The following is a 14,778-nucleotide window of genomic DNA, read 5'->3' on the forward strand; positions in this document are numbered from 1 at the left end:
GTGACATTGCATAACATCTCCACCCCTCCCGCAGGGGGGTGGGGTCTAGTACCACCACTCCCATGTATGCACATCATCTTGCCCCCAATGCAATTAGTTGAACATAACCTGGAGCGAGGGCCCTGCACACTGGCACCATCCCAGTGGCGACCCCCCCCCATTACCTCAACAAGCATTAAACAGGGGTACACCTGCCTTGGTGACACATGACCCTGACTGAGCATCTCCTACTGACCATACAGTATGCACCTCTACATCTTAAGGGCTAACAATCCGGGTTCTTCACCTAAGCACAGCAGCAAGACTACATGTTTAGGCACACTTGAGAATGACAGTACTCCGCACATTTGGGTATCATTAGAATGCTTTGCAAATACAGCCCCTAAAGGCATCACAGATGAAATCACCAGATTAGGATTATGCATATTCAGCAAGACAAGGAGAAGAGAGGCGCAGGGAGCCAGTGAAGATCGCTCCCTGCAGAATGGGACACTTTGGAGACCTGAGGGCGAAGGACCGTGGCTGGAGGGCCCCACCAGGAGCTAGAAGAACCAAAAATGGAGAAGATCGTACCCCCAGGGGCTGAGATATGGCCCCGGAAGGTGGGCGACCTTTCATGAGACCAGCAACGAAGCGCTTGGAGCTCCGCCGCTGGTCTGTAAGGGGCCCCCGGTGTGGGTCCAGTCCCGGGGGCTGCCCCCCAAAGTAAAGCCGGGGCGCGCCGTCACGCACCCCTTGAAGCTGCCCCCACGGGGTGCCAGGAGCCCACACTGGCCCCCACTGAGCTCTAAGCCGGGGCCTCTAATAGTCTTAAATTTCACTTTCTTAAAGTAGTTATCATTTGTATGTCGCCAAAAGCAGCCGGCACAATCTTCTCCTAATAGGAGTTCTTGAGGTGACGGTATCTCTTGACTATTGCTACCATTCGAGATCAAGTAGGCACAGTATTTTATAACAGTAGCCCAGTAGTATAATTTAAAGTTCGGTAGGGATAGACCTCCCTTTTCCTTCGGTAATGTCAATTTTTTAAGAGCTCGACGTGGTTTCTTATATCCCCAAATAAAACTTGAAAGCATGGAGTCAATAGTCACAAAGATATTGGGGGGGAATTCAAGGCAGACGGTCCTAAAGAAATATAAGAATCGAGGCAAAAAAAACATCTTAATCAAGTTACACCGGCCTCCTATAGTTAAACGTAGATTATCCAATCGGATCATTTCCTTCTTTGTTCGGGAAATCAGAGGTTTTAAGTTAATATCGACAATGTTTGTGATTTTTGCACTTATTGTTACCCCTAGGTATACGGCCTCCTCAGTCACTCTTGGATCAACCATCACAATCTTGTTGTTTGTGATGGCTCTTCTTCTGGTGCTGTTAGGGGCCTGGGGAGCAGTCAGGGGGGTCCTCCTTCCAACTGCCCATTGCCAGGTTCCTGCACCTTCCGCCTCAGCAGACCACACCCCAGAGAGAGCTTCTCTTCCTGTGTAAGTACTTTTCAAAAGTTGAGGAGGGGGCTGGCAGGAAGTCTCTGTGTGTCCTATCAAACAGCAACATAACTTCCCTGCGCCTGCTCCCTCCTTGTCCAGCCTCTGGTTTGTTAAAAAATGGAGTCGTCCAGTGTCTCTGAAACCCAACTCCTTCCCCCCTCACTGCCTTCCCTCCTTGGTGCAGCCTGGTGCCTGGAACCCAGTGACCGCTGCTAATGGATGAGCCTGCAGCCCCACCCATCTTCTTCTTTATGGAGAGGAGGCCTTAGCTTGTGGAAGAAAGGTTACCAATCCATCCAGCTGAGGTCAACCCTCAGCCTGGGTCTGGTCATGGCTGGCTCAGAGAAATATGACAGTTCTGTATGACCCAAAAGCAGTACAAATAGGACTTCGGACTCTGCAGAATACTTCTTTTCACATCCACTATACTGGACGTTAGTGCGTGTCTGGAATCTGCAGGCCTTGTGGAAGTTACTCTAGCCATGGGTTCCACCTCCCCATAAGGGAATAATGAGGTGAGAAACACAGGAAAACACACTGACTTTCCCTGGCATGTTTCCTTCCAGTGTATAAAGCCTATTCCATGTCACCACCCAATTCTGCATAAGTCCTGCCACACCATTTACTTTGTAGCTGCTCCTGGACTGCGCACGCTAGGAATCTCCCCTGCGCAGCCCCTAGACGCGTGCACATGCATGTACGCATGTGTCTGCATGTAACCAGCGATGTGCCCCATACTCCAGCTGCTGCGCAGCGGCCTAGTCAAGCTAGGGGGACACCAGTAAAATCTCCATGCAGTCTCCTTCATTATGAGTTCACTGTGGGTGAGTCCCAGATTATGAGGCTCCCCCACAGTATAAGCTCAACAATTAGGTGCTCAAAAAGCAAAAAAATCCAGGCGGCCCCTAGTGTCAGAACCACCTTCTAACAGCAGCCCTATGGACAAGTGTCCTCGGGGTTGGGTGTGGGGGGGAAGGCCCGGAGGGATATATATCATCCTGGGAACATAAGGGACATCCGGGGTGTTATAATCATCCCATGGGTTAGGGGAGTGAGGAGGACTAGGGTTCCCTAATGGATCATCCGCACCTCCCCCTGTATCATCAGAATCGCTATCCACATCATCATCATCACGTCCTACTTGTGTAGGAGAGTGATGTGGTGGGGGAGGAGGCGGTCGCTTCTTGGAGCTAAGAGCCAATTGACCAGTCTTAGGAGCTTTCACAAGAGTCTTTTGGGTAGGATCTGGTTGAAAAAGTTCCTCTGTATAAGTGTTGAAGTTTTTGGTTCCGGAGGCTTTTTGGCACCGCCTCGGTAGGTTGTTTTGGCTTGGAACTGTAACCTTTTGCAGTGGCCTTGGCCGGCGGAACGTGTTGTTTTTTCGGTTCCGAAGCCTTTTTCGGCTCCAAATCATGGGAGTCGGGGCCCTTAGGTGGCAGTTTTTTGGTCGGCTTTGAGAGTGTTTTCGGCGTCGATGAGCCGGTGCCAGTCTTGTATGTCGAAGCAGCAGTCAGCGTGGATAAGGAAGAAGATGGCTTCTTTTTCGGTGCCGGTAGGTGTGTGTCGGCACCGGGGGTAGGCTGACTCGAGCCAGAGTCACCTGAAGGCTTAGTAGGCTTCTTTACAGAGTCCGAAAGCGGGGCATGGGAAGCAGTCTCTCGGTGTGCACCCAGGCCAGAAGGCGAGGGTGTGACCGAAGCCTTTTTGGAGGGTTTCGATGAAGGGTCGGGGCTGACATTTGTACTTATGACCCGCTGTGCTGGAGTGATGTCCTCGACGCCCGAGTCGCCTTCTTCGGCCCGCAGCATTCTGGCACGTCGGCACCCTTTTCAAACATGTCGTCGGGGATCGAAGTGGACGAACGAGCCATGGTCCTTCGAGCTTGTCGGTCCTGAATTGTCTTTTTGGAGCGGAAGAAGGCACAAGCTGAACAGTCCCTGGCCTCGTGCTCTGGTGAGAGGCAAAGGTTGCACACCTCATGGAGATCGGTGTGGGGAAACTTCGACCCACATTGAGGACACTTCATGAATGGCGTCCTTTCCGTGAGCCAAAAGATAAGGCCTAGGTAGGCCCGAAGGCCTTCATCGACGACCGGAATCGAAGACTTCGAAGTCGTCGAGACTTGGGTCCAGAGGAAAACGCGTTCGAGACAATACCGTCGGAAACGGGTGAGGGATTGCGCACAGAACGAAAACTCAGTACGACACTGGAGCGCAGGAAACACATCCGAGCCCGATGGTGGAAAAAAACATACTGAGGAGGGAGCCGATGCCCATGCACAATGTGATCCAAATGAGGAGTCACCTATCTCGTGACTTCCAAAGAACTTTTCAGGACAAAAACAAGTGCAAACATCCAGGCCCAACACTAGATGGCGATCTATGAAACAGTGTGTAATCTGCAGCTCATGTGCCTCGAACACATAGCTAATAAAACAGGAGAAATATCCCAGTTAGACAATCTGGATTATAGTTTTGCTTGATTAACCTGATCAAAGGCAGGAGAATGATAAATGCTACATATAGATACATTTTCTTATAAACATAGTATTTTTGGGGTAATTAGTGAGCTATACAAATCAAAATAACATAACAGTATATGATCAATTGTTGATCCGCCTAGGCAAAACTCCATTTGTTCACAGGAAATTAATTTATCCATCCCTAAGGTTGCTCGCAAGCCCTTTCCCAGCGATGTTAAGCACAGCAAAGGGAAAATAATTTTTGCTATAATTCACAATTTCAGTTCTTATATATTGGAATTATTAAAGATCCTCTCCAGGAAGATAATATAGTTCAAGATTCAAAATATTTGAAAACACATTGAAGTATTCTAGCCCATTCAGGTGGATTAGGTTGAGACAGTCTTTCTTTTGGCTGCTTTGTGTCTGTGATGATGTCTCGGATCACATTCTCCCCAAAACAAGTTGAGTACATGGATCTCCTCGTAGATGAGGATGGATATGTGCAGCACTACTCCACAATGTGCCGGGCAAGTGATTGCAGGCTTGATGATATCCGCATGTTCTGCAGAATGTTCCTCTTCCTGGCCCCCCTTTGCCAATATCTTCCCTCCTATGTTGTGTCAGACACGGTCTTCTCTCATTGAGATCCGAACGAAGACTCTGCGGTTGCAGGAATGACAAAAGCTCAATCTGCGTATAAGAGGTCCTGCTCTGTCAGGTCAGAAAAAAATACTGGTTTGGGAAGGCAACCCGACCTCAGGAAACAAATGTCAAACAAAGGACTTTATAGGTCTTATTTGCCAAAAGCCCTCTTGTGAACCCACCAAAAAAAGTAGTACAGTGGCATTATAGCCAGCCCACTGTTAACCGAAGATTGGCTTTATAGTCACTTTCATTTGGTTACCTTAATTCAATCTTCATGTTTTTTCCTCCCCTGGAGCATGGCTTTTTTAACCTCCTTCTGATGGTATTCTTCCACTACTCACCTTGAGGGAACTATTCTTTCCGGTTTCTTTCCTGTTTCTTTCAGCACTCTGTACAAGTGCATGCGTTTTCTTGCTCTCGCCCTCGTGTGCTGCTTTCACCACTGATATTCTTATCACCTGCACTGTATTGCTCCTTCCTTTTAACTTGTCTGTTGCTTATCTCGCCATTCCATGTCCTGCACTCTCCGTGTTGCTCTCCACTTCCCTCCATGCCCCTTTTGAGTTGCTCACTTTTTTCCTTGCTTTGTTTTGCCTTATTTTAGTTTTTTCCTTCTCTTTTTCTCCCCCCCCCCCCCAGATCCTTTATTGCTCCTGCACCCGCTGCTGTCGCCATTCACTCCAACAATCCCTTCGCCACCTTCTTCTTGTTTTTTTCCTTTTAGGAGGGCTCAGCAGCTGTAGATGGCAGCCTGGGCACTATTTTGTAAAAAAATAAATAATCATTGATGCACCTTATATAGTTTTAGTTACCATTCTAAGATGAGCGTCTGCCATCTTGGAAAATTAAATAAAAACAGAAAAGAAAATTTGCGGAGAGGCATGGCACATGCTTGCCAATTCACGGTGACAGTAGGGCTGAGTATGATGAGACATGTATGCTTCACAGCACTTTTTAAACTTTTATTTTACTGTTGGTATTCGGCATCTGTAATACCCATTTGTTTTGCCCATACTGAATAGCACTGGCAGAAAAAACACAGTTTCAAAGCCGAATGGCGAGACCAATTGGCTTTAACAGGGCTTGTTCAATGGGAAGGAGAGAAATTTTAAAATATTTGAAGTCCGTCTAGTTGCCTGCTGGAGAATGTGCGGCTATTTGCCCACCCAAAGTGAATCCCTCTGAACGTACAGAATGAATTGCCTTAGCATTGCTTAACCAAGCTTGATTAGTTTTCGATCTCACAAACTTCATTACGTTCACAAGAAATGATACATTTCCAGCTACCTTTTGGTCGTTGCCAAGATCTGCAAATGATCCTGAGGAACTCTTTGTGTTATATAACTCCTTATTTGACAATTTCTTAAATACAATGGCCGGGATTACAGTTCGGTTGGAAAAGGGTGTATTTTTTTTAATCGCACCGGATGATTACAAATCTACAGTGATAGGAGTTCAACAGCTGTGGTAGCACCCAAGAAATATTAATGCCTGAAAATTTAAATATAACAGATTTTTATGCTTCCAGCACCAAAATCCTTGTGTCACATTATTTACCAGGATTTGTTTTTTTTTACTATAACAAAAACACAAGGGTTCGAAGCTTAACGTACAATACATAATTGCAACATGTGCACTAAATTCATCTGGCAAACTGTCATGTGGGCACAAGTGTCTTGATTTTGTCAACAGTAAAGTAATGGATTTGCACGTACAATTTTTTTTACTTTTCAGTTTTATTAAAACTGCATTGCCATACATCAGAACTGGTATCTTTCACTAGAATCAATGGTGACATGTAACAAACAACACAAAGTTACAAAACAAGTTGCGTAAGCCAAAATGTTTCTGAACCAAACTCTTTAACAGGGCTGAAAGGACCTTCATATTTTTCACCAACAGTAGTCTTCATGGGGGATATCTGCAACAAAACCATAAAAAAGTGAGCAATGTTTTAAGATATAACATTGACATATTTCATATTCTGTTTCAATTTACCTTGTGACCTACTGTAAATGAGATGATGACGACCTCATCAAGTGTTGGTTAACTACCAAAACATGGAGTAGAAACTTAAGACCTTATTCTGTTTCAGGACCTTGACTTTCTGGTCACAGTTGTGAACTGCTCCAAGTCTATTCTTTCCACTATACAACACCAGATTTTCCCTGAAAGTATACACAACTGAGGAAAGGTTCCTTCAGGTCAAAACTTGAAAAAATCCTCGACAATTAAACTGCAATGTCACCACAAAGGGGGCTAGACACAGGCAACCCACATTGAAAACGTTTGAGAGGTTTTCATTAACCTAATGTTTCCTTTTTTGCTTCCCCCAATCAGATGGTCCTGAATGGGGCTTTTATAGGTGGACAGAGTATTGTACAGTGGAGCATCACAGAAAATCTTAGTTTTTCTGTCCCTTCTAGGCTGAACTTTGCATATTAATCCACCCATACATTCTGGAACACATACCCTTCACTACTGCTAGGTCTAATGAGATTTATATTGCTTCAACAGTGTTTTGGTCCGACGATTAAGGACTTCTCTTTCCCTCCATAGCTCCTGCATCAGGTAAATGTATCAGGGTTACGCTACAGAGACACAGACAGGAGGACAGCTTGGGTCTCACCTGATCCCATCACATTTCAGCCAGTAATGAACCATGTGCCCTGTTTGTCCACATCTATTGCCCCAGATTCAAAATTTGGAGTCTGTAGCAGCCACAATATTGTGTAAAGATGCTAAATACAGTCATGCAATGGCCATTACAATCAAAGTGCACTGGCCATCAAAGAGAGATGTATTTTCAAGGTGCTTTGCATTGCTAGCCACACAAGTCACAGGGTGGCTATCATACTCCATAAATATAAACCTCACAACTATGCCTACTCTAATCATACAGCCTGTGGTGTCTTGTGGTTTATAGGCTACGAAATTTGAGAAAATTAAGTTTTATTTTGTCCTCACTCTCAAATTCTGAAACGCCACCCCTTTTTTTCTTTTAAAAAAAAAATGTTTTTATTCATGGTTTTACATTTATTCCCCCCCCCATCCCCCGTGTGACGGACAGATAAACCACCCCTTTTTTTCTACAGGATATTAACATACACCAATTATGACTAACGTTTAATGGTCATGTATTTGCCACCTGGTGCAGGTTACCCAAGTATCATGAAATCTTATGGGGGGCACTGTGCGTTCTTTAATTGTTTATGATATGCAAATACTGTTCTGTCCCATGTCGAGTTCTGAATCCTGATTCAGAACTAGATCCCACAAACTATACATAAAATCCTATGAACTGCACTTCCATGTACACAAGGTCACAACAGTTGTATGCAAACAGTTGTTAGCGTACAGAAACAGTCTTGGATTTCATGTGAAACTTGCACACAAGATTGCGATCCTGTCCAATGAAACTCAAGGGGTACATTCATGTTCCATTTGGTTGGTGATGTGACTTGTGTCTGAACTCCCTGAAGCGAGCCCGTTCTCTTGTTTTCTATCATTCTCCTATGTTTATGGTCCTTTAGAGGGTAGGGAACTCTATTTATGGTCTCTACTATGTACACCCCTTTTCTTTCATAGCCATACAAAATAACCAAAGCATATTAGATCTGATGTTCAATTTCTCAAATGCTACTGGAGAAAGGGAAGTCAGCTGGGACCAATGAGCACTGTAGTTCTTTGAGCTTTTGGGCTATAATATGGGTCGCGACTAATGCCCTGTCACTGGAGCAGCTCCAATTTTATTACCTCTATCACACCCTGGGAAGGAACCAGACACTCCTTTTGCCACGAGGAACACCTTCTAAGCCACCACAAAAAACCTAGACCGTTTCTATATGATGTCTGTTGTGGGCCATGTGAACTATTCGCGCGATCCATCCTCTGTGTCCATACGTAAAAAGAACTTGCCACGTGAACTGCTAGGACATCTGAGGACTACGGCGGCTATGTAGAGCTATTGGGCAGCTATGTACCAGGTAAATGGTTCAATTTGCAACAAATTTTTAATCGACACAGAACATTTCTCAAATACACCTAATATGCAACAATTATGGACAGGGGACATACCTACTGAGCTGCGATGAGGGACGCCACGCACATTCTCACTTTTTAGCAGACCGGCCAGATTGCCTCCGTGTTACACTCGCTTTACCCTTTACAGGGGATGCAGCACTGTAGAATCAAATAAACAGTTAGCCTTTTCCCAGCAGAGCAAATGGTTTTTAGGCAACAAACATTCCAAAACTGACCAGTCAGGGATTACTTTCAAACTGGCAGAATCCTGGAGCACTATGGAAGCCCAACATATGATAAAGGTTTTGTTGTCATACTAAAACCTACCTTCAGAACATGGAGCAGACACCAAAGCATTTAATTAAATCTATTATAGTGACTAGCCAAAATGCATTCTTACATGCTTTAAAGAATGGTCCATTTCATGGCAGAACTACTGCACTTGTGTAAGAAAGAATTTCAAGCAGCCTTTACCACTTTTAGAAAAACAAAAAATGTCTAAAAACAGTTAAAAGCAAAATATGAATCAGCAACACATGAAATCAGAGAATAATGCAGTAGTGTGAGAAACCAAAGCATTTTGTGTGTGTTATTCAGATATATCTAGGCCTTATTTAGATATCGTATAGTTTCTTACCGGTCGGTGTCATTTTGCAGCTTGAAGACTTGCTGGATTCACTATGCTGAGTATTATTCCGCCATCTAGTGGTTGGATCCAGAATTGTAGCCTTTTTTCTTTCTTTTTTTAGGTCTCGCCTACGCAGCACGCATGCGCTACATAGGCAAAAATACCTTTTCAATGGCAACTTGCGCACGTGAGGCGATCTACTTGAGGGAGCGTGCGCCGCCAATTATCGCTCCCGCAAGTGCAGTCCCCCTCCCCCTGCTGCCACGCCTCCTCCTGCTGCCGCGCGAGCTTGTTTCCTATACAACAGAACTTTTGATACTACTTCATGTTACTGTATGAGATCGAACAGCAAGATTAGAAACCTTGTACCACAAAAATGGGGCATTTATTAAATCATGGATGTACCTTCTGACACCAGATGGAGATATAAAACGGGACATATTGCTTACCAGAGCCGGACTAGTAGCAAGTAAACAGCAAAAAGCTAGAGATCATGCAGTCTTTCTTACACGCACAGGTGCTGAATGCCAAAGGTAAAGAAGCCTCTTCTGCAAAACCGCGATAGACAAGGTATTTACTATGTATTAATGTAACAGCATTCAGTATTAAAAACAGTATTACTCAAAAGGGTTCCTTACGTGTACAGTGACTTTTCCTCCTGCTACAACACCCTCCGCATGCTCAGCAGGATCTACAAGTGGATCCCGACCGAAATAAGAAGAGCGGTGACACAGGCCCTTGTCAGCAGCAGACTGGACTACGGCAACGCACTCTACGCAGGAATCCCAGCCAAACACCTACGATGACTACAACGCATCCAAAACTCCTCCGCCAGACTGATCGTCAACATCCCCCACCGCAGCCACATCACCCCCCACCTGAGAAACCTACACTGGCTCCCCGTCGACAAGAGGATCACCTTCAAGCTCCTCAACCACGCACACAAAAGCACTCCACAACGCTGGACCAGCCTACCTGAACAGCAGACTCAACTTCCACACCCCCACCCGACTGCTCCGCTCCACCAGCCTCGCCCTCGCCGCTGTCCCCCGCATCCAACGTATGACCTCCGGCGGCAGATCCTTCTCCTACCTAGCCGCCAAGACCTGGAACACCCTCCCTCCCCACATAAGGCAGACCCAAGACCTACTCGCCTTCAGAAGACTCCTCAAGACCTGGCTCTTAGAACAATAGCAGCACTCCCCCCTCCTCTCAGCGCCTTGAGACCCTCACGGGTAAGTAGCGTGCTCTACAAGTACTCTGATTGACTGATTGATTTGTGACGTCGACGTGCTTCCTCTGGAAGCTCCCACCTTTGGTCGCCATCTTCAGATTCTTTTTTCTCGTTTTGTGCTCTTCTTGTTTTTCCTTTTATTTTCTAAAGTCTTGTTTATCTTTAATCCCTTTCCTCCTGTCTCATCTTTCTGGCAGAGGAAGGTGGGTTCGCTAGTGAATCCAGAAAGTTTTCAAGCTGCAAAACTACACAGACAAGTATGAAACTATACGTTTTGCAGCGTGAATCTTTCTGGATTCACTATGATGTGAATAGACTTTGTAGCTGTTTGTCCCTATTGTGGTGGCTGGGTGGAAGATGAGCTCTGGTTACTCAATATGTGTTGTAAGCCCGTCGGTCCCACTAGTGCTTCTTTGTTCATTTGGATATCCACACAGTAGTGCTTACTGAGCGTGTGCACTGAAGACCATGTTGCAGCTAGGCAAAGGTCTTGAATTCGTGTGTTAGCCAGAAACAATATATTTGCTCCTTTCTTCCTTGTTGAGTGAGCATGAGCTGCTCCTTGTAACTGTTGCCCAGCTTGTTTGAGGCATAGCTTTATGGTTTGTGCAATCCATCGTGCAATGGTATTTTTGGTAACTGGTCATCCCAAAAAACTGCTTGCGAAGGAAACAAAGTTGCTTTGTCTTTCTGCTCTCCTTTGTCCTTCCTACATAGTGCATCACCACTCTCCTGGCGTCCAGTGTGTGCTGCGCTCTCTCTGTGCTTTTGGTTGGTTTTTGGAAAAAACTAGGTATTTGGATTGTTTGGTTGATGTGGAACCGAGACACCACCTATGGCATGAACTGTGGGTCTGTTCTCATTACAATCCTAACACTGTATCTGCAGGTAGGGCTCTTGAAGTGTTAGCGCCTACAACTCACTTACTCTCCATAGTGATGTGATAGCCACTAAGAAGGCCGTCTTTAGCATGAGCATGTGCAGTGTAACCTTGTGCATCGGTTCGAATGCTGCCTTCAATTGGGTCAGCACTACATTGAGGTTCCATGCTGGTGCTAGCATTCTGTTTGAAAGTGCGATCCTCTTTGCCCCTTCTAGACATGTCTTTACTACTTGGGAGGTGAAGAAACTTTTCCCCTTTTCTCCTCTAGTGTAAGCCACAATCGCCGCTAAGTGTACCCGTAGGGATGTGTGGCTTAGTTTACTTTGCAGCAGATGTGTTAAGTATTTTAGTACTGTTGACTCCCTTGTGACTTTCCTTTGCAATATTTATCTAATGCACCCTTCTGAGAATCTCTTCCACTTTGCTACGTAGCATTTCCTTGTGGTAGGCCTTCTTAACTCCCTGAGCACAGCCATTGTGCTCGCCGGTAGTTTGAGGTGTGCAAACTCTAGGTCTTCAGTAGCCATGTCGCTAGGCTGAGGCTCTCTGGCTCTGGGTGTAGCACCCTTCCGTTCTGCATTGTTAACAGGTCCCTTCGTCTTGGGAATCTGTGTGCTGGTGCCTGCGCCATCTCCACTATTTGGGAGAACCAGGACTGTCTGGCCCACTGAGGTGCTATTAGTATCAGTGACATGTTGCTGACCCTGCATTTGCAGAGTACCCTGTGTATCAGTGGTATCGGGGGAAAAGTGTATGCAAATGTCTTTGACCACCTTATCCGTAGCGCATTCCCTTGTGACCGATGGTCTGGTTGTCTGGATGTGAAGTGTTGGCATTTGGCATTTTGGTGTGTTGCAAACAAGTCTATTTGCGGTGTACCCCACTTCCGGAATACTATCTGTAATTCCTGTTGGTTGATCTCCCATTCGTGGGGTGCTGACATCTGCCTGCTGAGTCTGTCTGCTTCCACATTGTCCTTCCCGGGGATTTGTATTGCTAGTAGGTCTATCCTCAGTGGTATGGCCCATGTCCATATCTCCTGCGCAAGCTCTGATAGTGCTACTGACTGTGTCCCTCCTTGTTTGTTGATGTAGAACATGGTCGTGGTGTTGTCTGTTTGGATCAACACCCTGTACCCGTACAGCTCCTTCTGAAAGGCTTTTAAGGATAGGAACACTGTCTTTAGTTCCAGGTATTTGATGTGCTTGACCGCATCCTGTTGTGACCATAGCCCCCTCACCTTGAGTTTGTTCATGTGCACGCCCCACCCCAGCTGGGAGGCGTCCGTCATGATGGTCACTGTTGGAATTGGTTGTTTTCTCCTGTGAAATGTTTTCCTAGGTCCACCACGCTATTTCCTGATGCACTGCGAGTGTGACAACCACTAGATCTTTCCAACTCCGCGTTGCCTGTGACCATTGCTGCAGTATCCATTCCTGGAATGGTCTCATGTGGAGTCGAATATTTTGGACTAGGTGAATACACAATGCCATCATTCCCATCAGCTTGCTCACTTTACTCACTGTCAGAACTTGCCCCTTGCGGTAATTATGTGCTTCCTTCAGTATCGCTAATATTCTCTTTCTGCTGGGGAACACTTTGGCCAGTATGGTGTCGATCTCTGCCCCTAAGAATATCTTGATTTGCTCTGATTCCGTTGACGATTTCTCCCAATGGATCGAGAAACCCAGTTGTGTCAGCTTTAGTATGACCTGCTGGATGTGTAGTTTGCATTGGCTGTACAAACTTGCCTTGGCGAGCCAGTCATCGAGATAGGGGTGTATGTGTATTCCTTGCCTTCGTAGGTGTGCTGCGACAGCTGCTAGGTGTTTTGTAAACACCTGTGGTGCGGATTTCAGGCTGAATGCCAGTACTGTGAACTGGTAGTGGCTTTGGTTTATCACAAACCTTAGCAGGGGCTTGTTTTTGTGGTTGATGAGGATATGTAAGTATGCGTCCTTTAAATCTATAGTAGCTATTTAGTCCCCTTGTTGTATTTGTGGTATTACCTCTTGCAGGGAAGTCGTCTTCAATCAATGGGTTTTTATGAATTTGTTCAGGAACCTTAGATCTAGGATAGGTCTTAGTGTTTCGTCCACCTTTGGCACCAGGAAGTAAGTTGAGTAAACCCCTTTATTCCTTTGGTTTTTCGGCACCACCTCTATCTCTCCTTGGTGAGCAGTTCTTGCACCTCGAGTTGCAAGAGCGAAAGCTCCTTTGCTGAGTGTGCCTTGCTTCTTGGTTTTCTGTTCGGAGGTTGTTTTTCTAACTCTATACAGTATCCGTATTGTATGATGTTTAGTATCCATTTGTCCGATGTGACCTTCCTCCATTCCTGGATTAAGTCACTTATTCTTTCCCCTACTGGCGTTGAGTGTTCGAGGTATTGTTTGTCGTTGAACGTTCGGCTCCAATTTTCCTTTATGTCTTTCCGCCCACCTCGAGGTGTTGCTAGGGTGAGGGGTCTGTTTCCTGGTCAAGTCACTTGGATGAGGGCTGTTGGCCTCCCCTTCGTGTTTGTACTCGTCCGTTTTCGCACCCTCAAAAGGACTGTCCCCAGAGCTGGTACTGCCAGTTCTGCGGCTGCTGTCCCAGCTGCTGGCCTTGGTTGCTCCCTTGGTAGCCTTGCTGGAACGTCTGGTGCGATGTGGTAGGCACATTGACTCCTCCGTTAAAAGGTGTATTCAGGATGTTGCTTTGCACCTCTGGTTTGAATCCTGAAATTCTGAGCCATGCGTGTCTTCTCTTGGTCACTCCTATTATCATTAGTTTGCTTTTGCCTTCTTCTACCAGGTGAGCTGCTCTTTGTTGGTACTGGTCTGGTAGATGGTTTAAGAGCTGCCCCACTTCATCCCAGTGTTGGTATGAGTGCCTGTTGATCAGGGCGTTGGAGTTTGCGATGCGACAATGCATTGCCGCATTCCTCTCCACCTTTCTCCCTGTGAGATGCATCTTCCAACTGTCCTTGTCTGGAGGTGGTCCAGCGTTAGTGGCGCATTGGCCCTCTTCCTAGCCGTTGCTGCAATTATGGAGTCGGCTGGTACTGACCCTTGGCTGTATGCAGGATCCTTTGAAGAATGTTTATACTTCTCCATTCTAGGAGTCACAGCCTTGCATACTTCTGGTTCCTTAAAGGCCTCTCTTCCTTGATCCAGCACTCTAGGGAGCATGGGCAGGAATTGGCTCCTAGTTTGTTGAGGCAGTAGTATCTTCAGGAGAAAACATGTCTTGGTCTTCTCCTCCTCCATTTTCACTCCATACGTCTGCGCAGCCTTTTGGATGACCATGTTGTAGATCCCTATGTCGTCTGGCGGCGAGGGCTTCGAAGGGTAAGTGTCTACCCCTTCTTCCGGCGATTCGGCGTCGAGATCTTGCCATTCTAGGTCTTGTGCCTCCAAGGACGTCGAGTCCTGG

At 46.1% G+C, this 14,778-nt stretch overlaps 1 protein-coding gene across 12 annotated transcripts in view; it reads right to left on the bottom strand.

Annotated features, from left to right (window-relative positions):
- Positions 1-6,313: 6,313 nt before the first annotated feature.
- LOC144798493 (uncharacterized) overlaps positions 6,314-14,778 on the bottom strand; it is a 181,092-nt gene continuing 172,627 nt past the window's right edge. For all 12 annotated transcript variants that reach the window (XR_013603554.1, XR_013603553.1, XR_013603552.1 and 9 more), the window contains 2 exons: positions 8,674-8,778; positions 6,314-6,517 (listed from right to left, as the gene is read on the bottom strand). Coding sequence is in view for 9 of the 12 variants with exons in the window: in XM_078669400.1 (XP_078525526.1) it covers positions 8,709-8,778 (70 nt within the window). In the remaining 3 variants the exon portion in view is untranslated. The remainder of the gene's footprint in view (positions 6,518-8,673; positions 8,779-14,778) is intronic.

Source organism: Lissotriton helveticus, chromosome 12 (assembly GCF_964261635.1).
Source record: "Lissotriton helveticus chromosome 12, aLisHel1.1, whole genome shotgun sequence".
Lineage (NCBI taxonomy): Eukaryota > Metazoa > Chordata > Amphibia > Caudata > Salamandridae > Lissotriton > Lissotriton helveticus.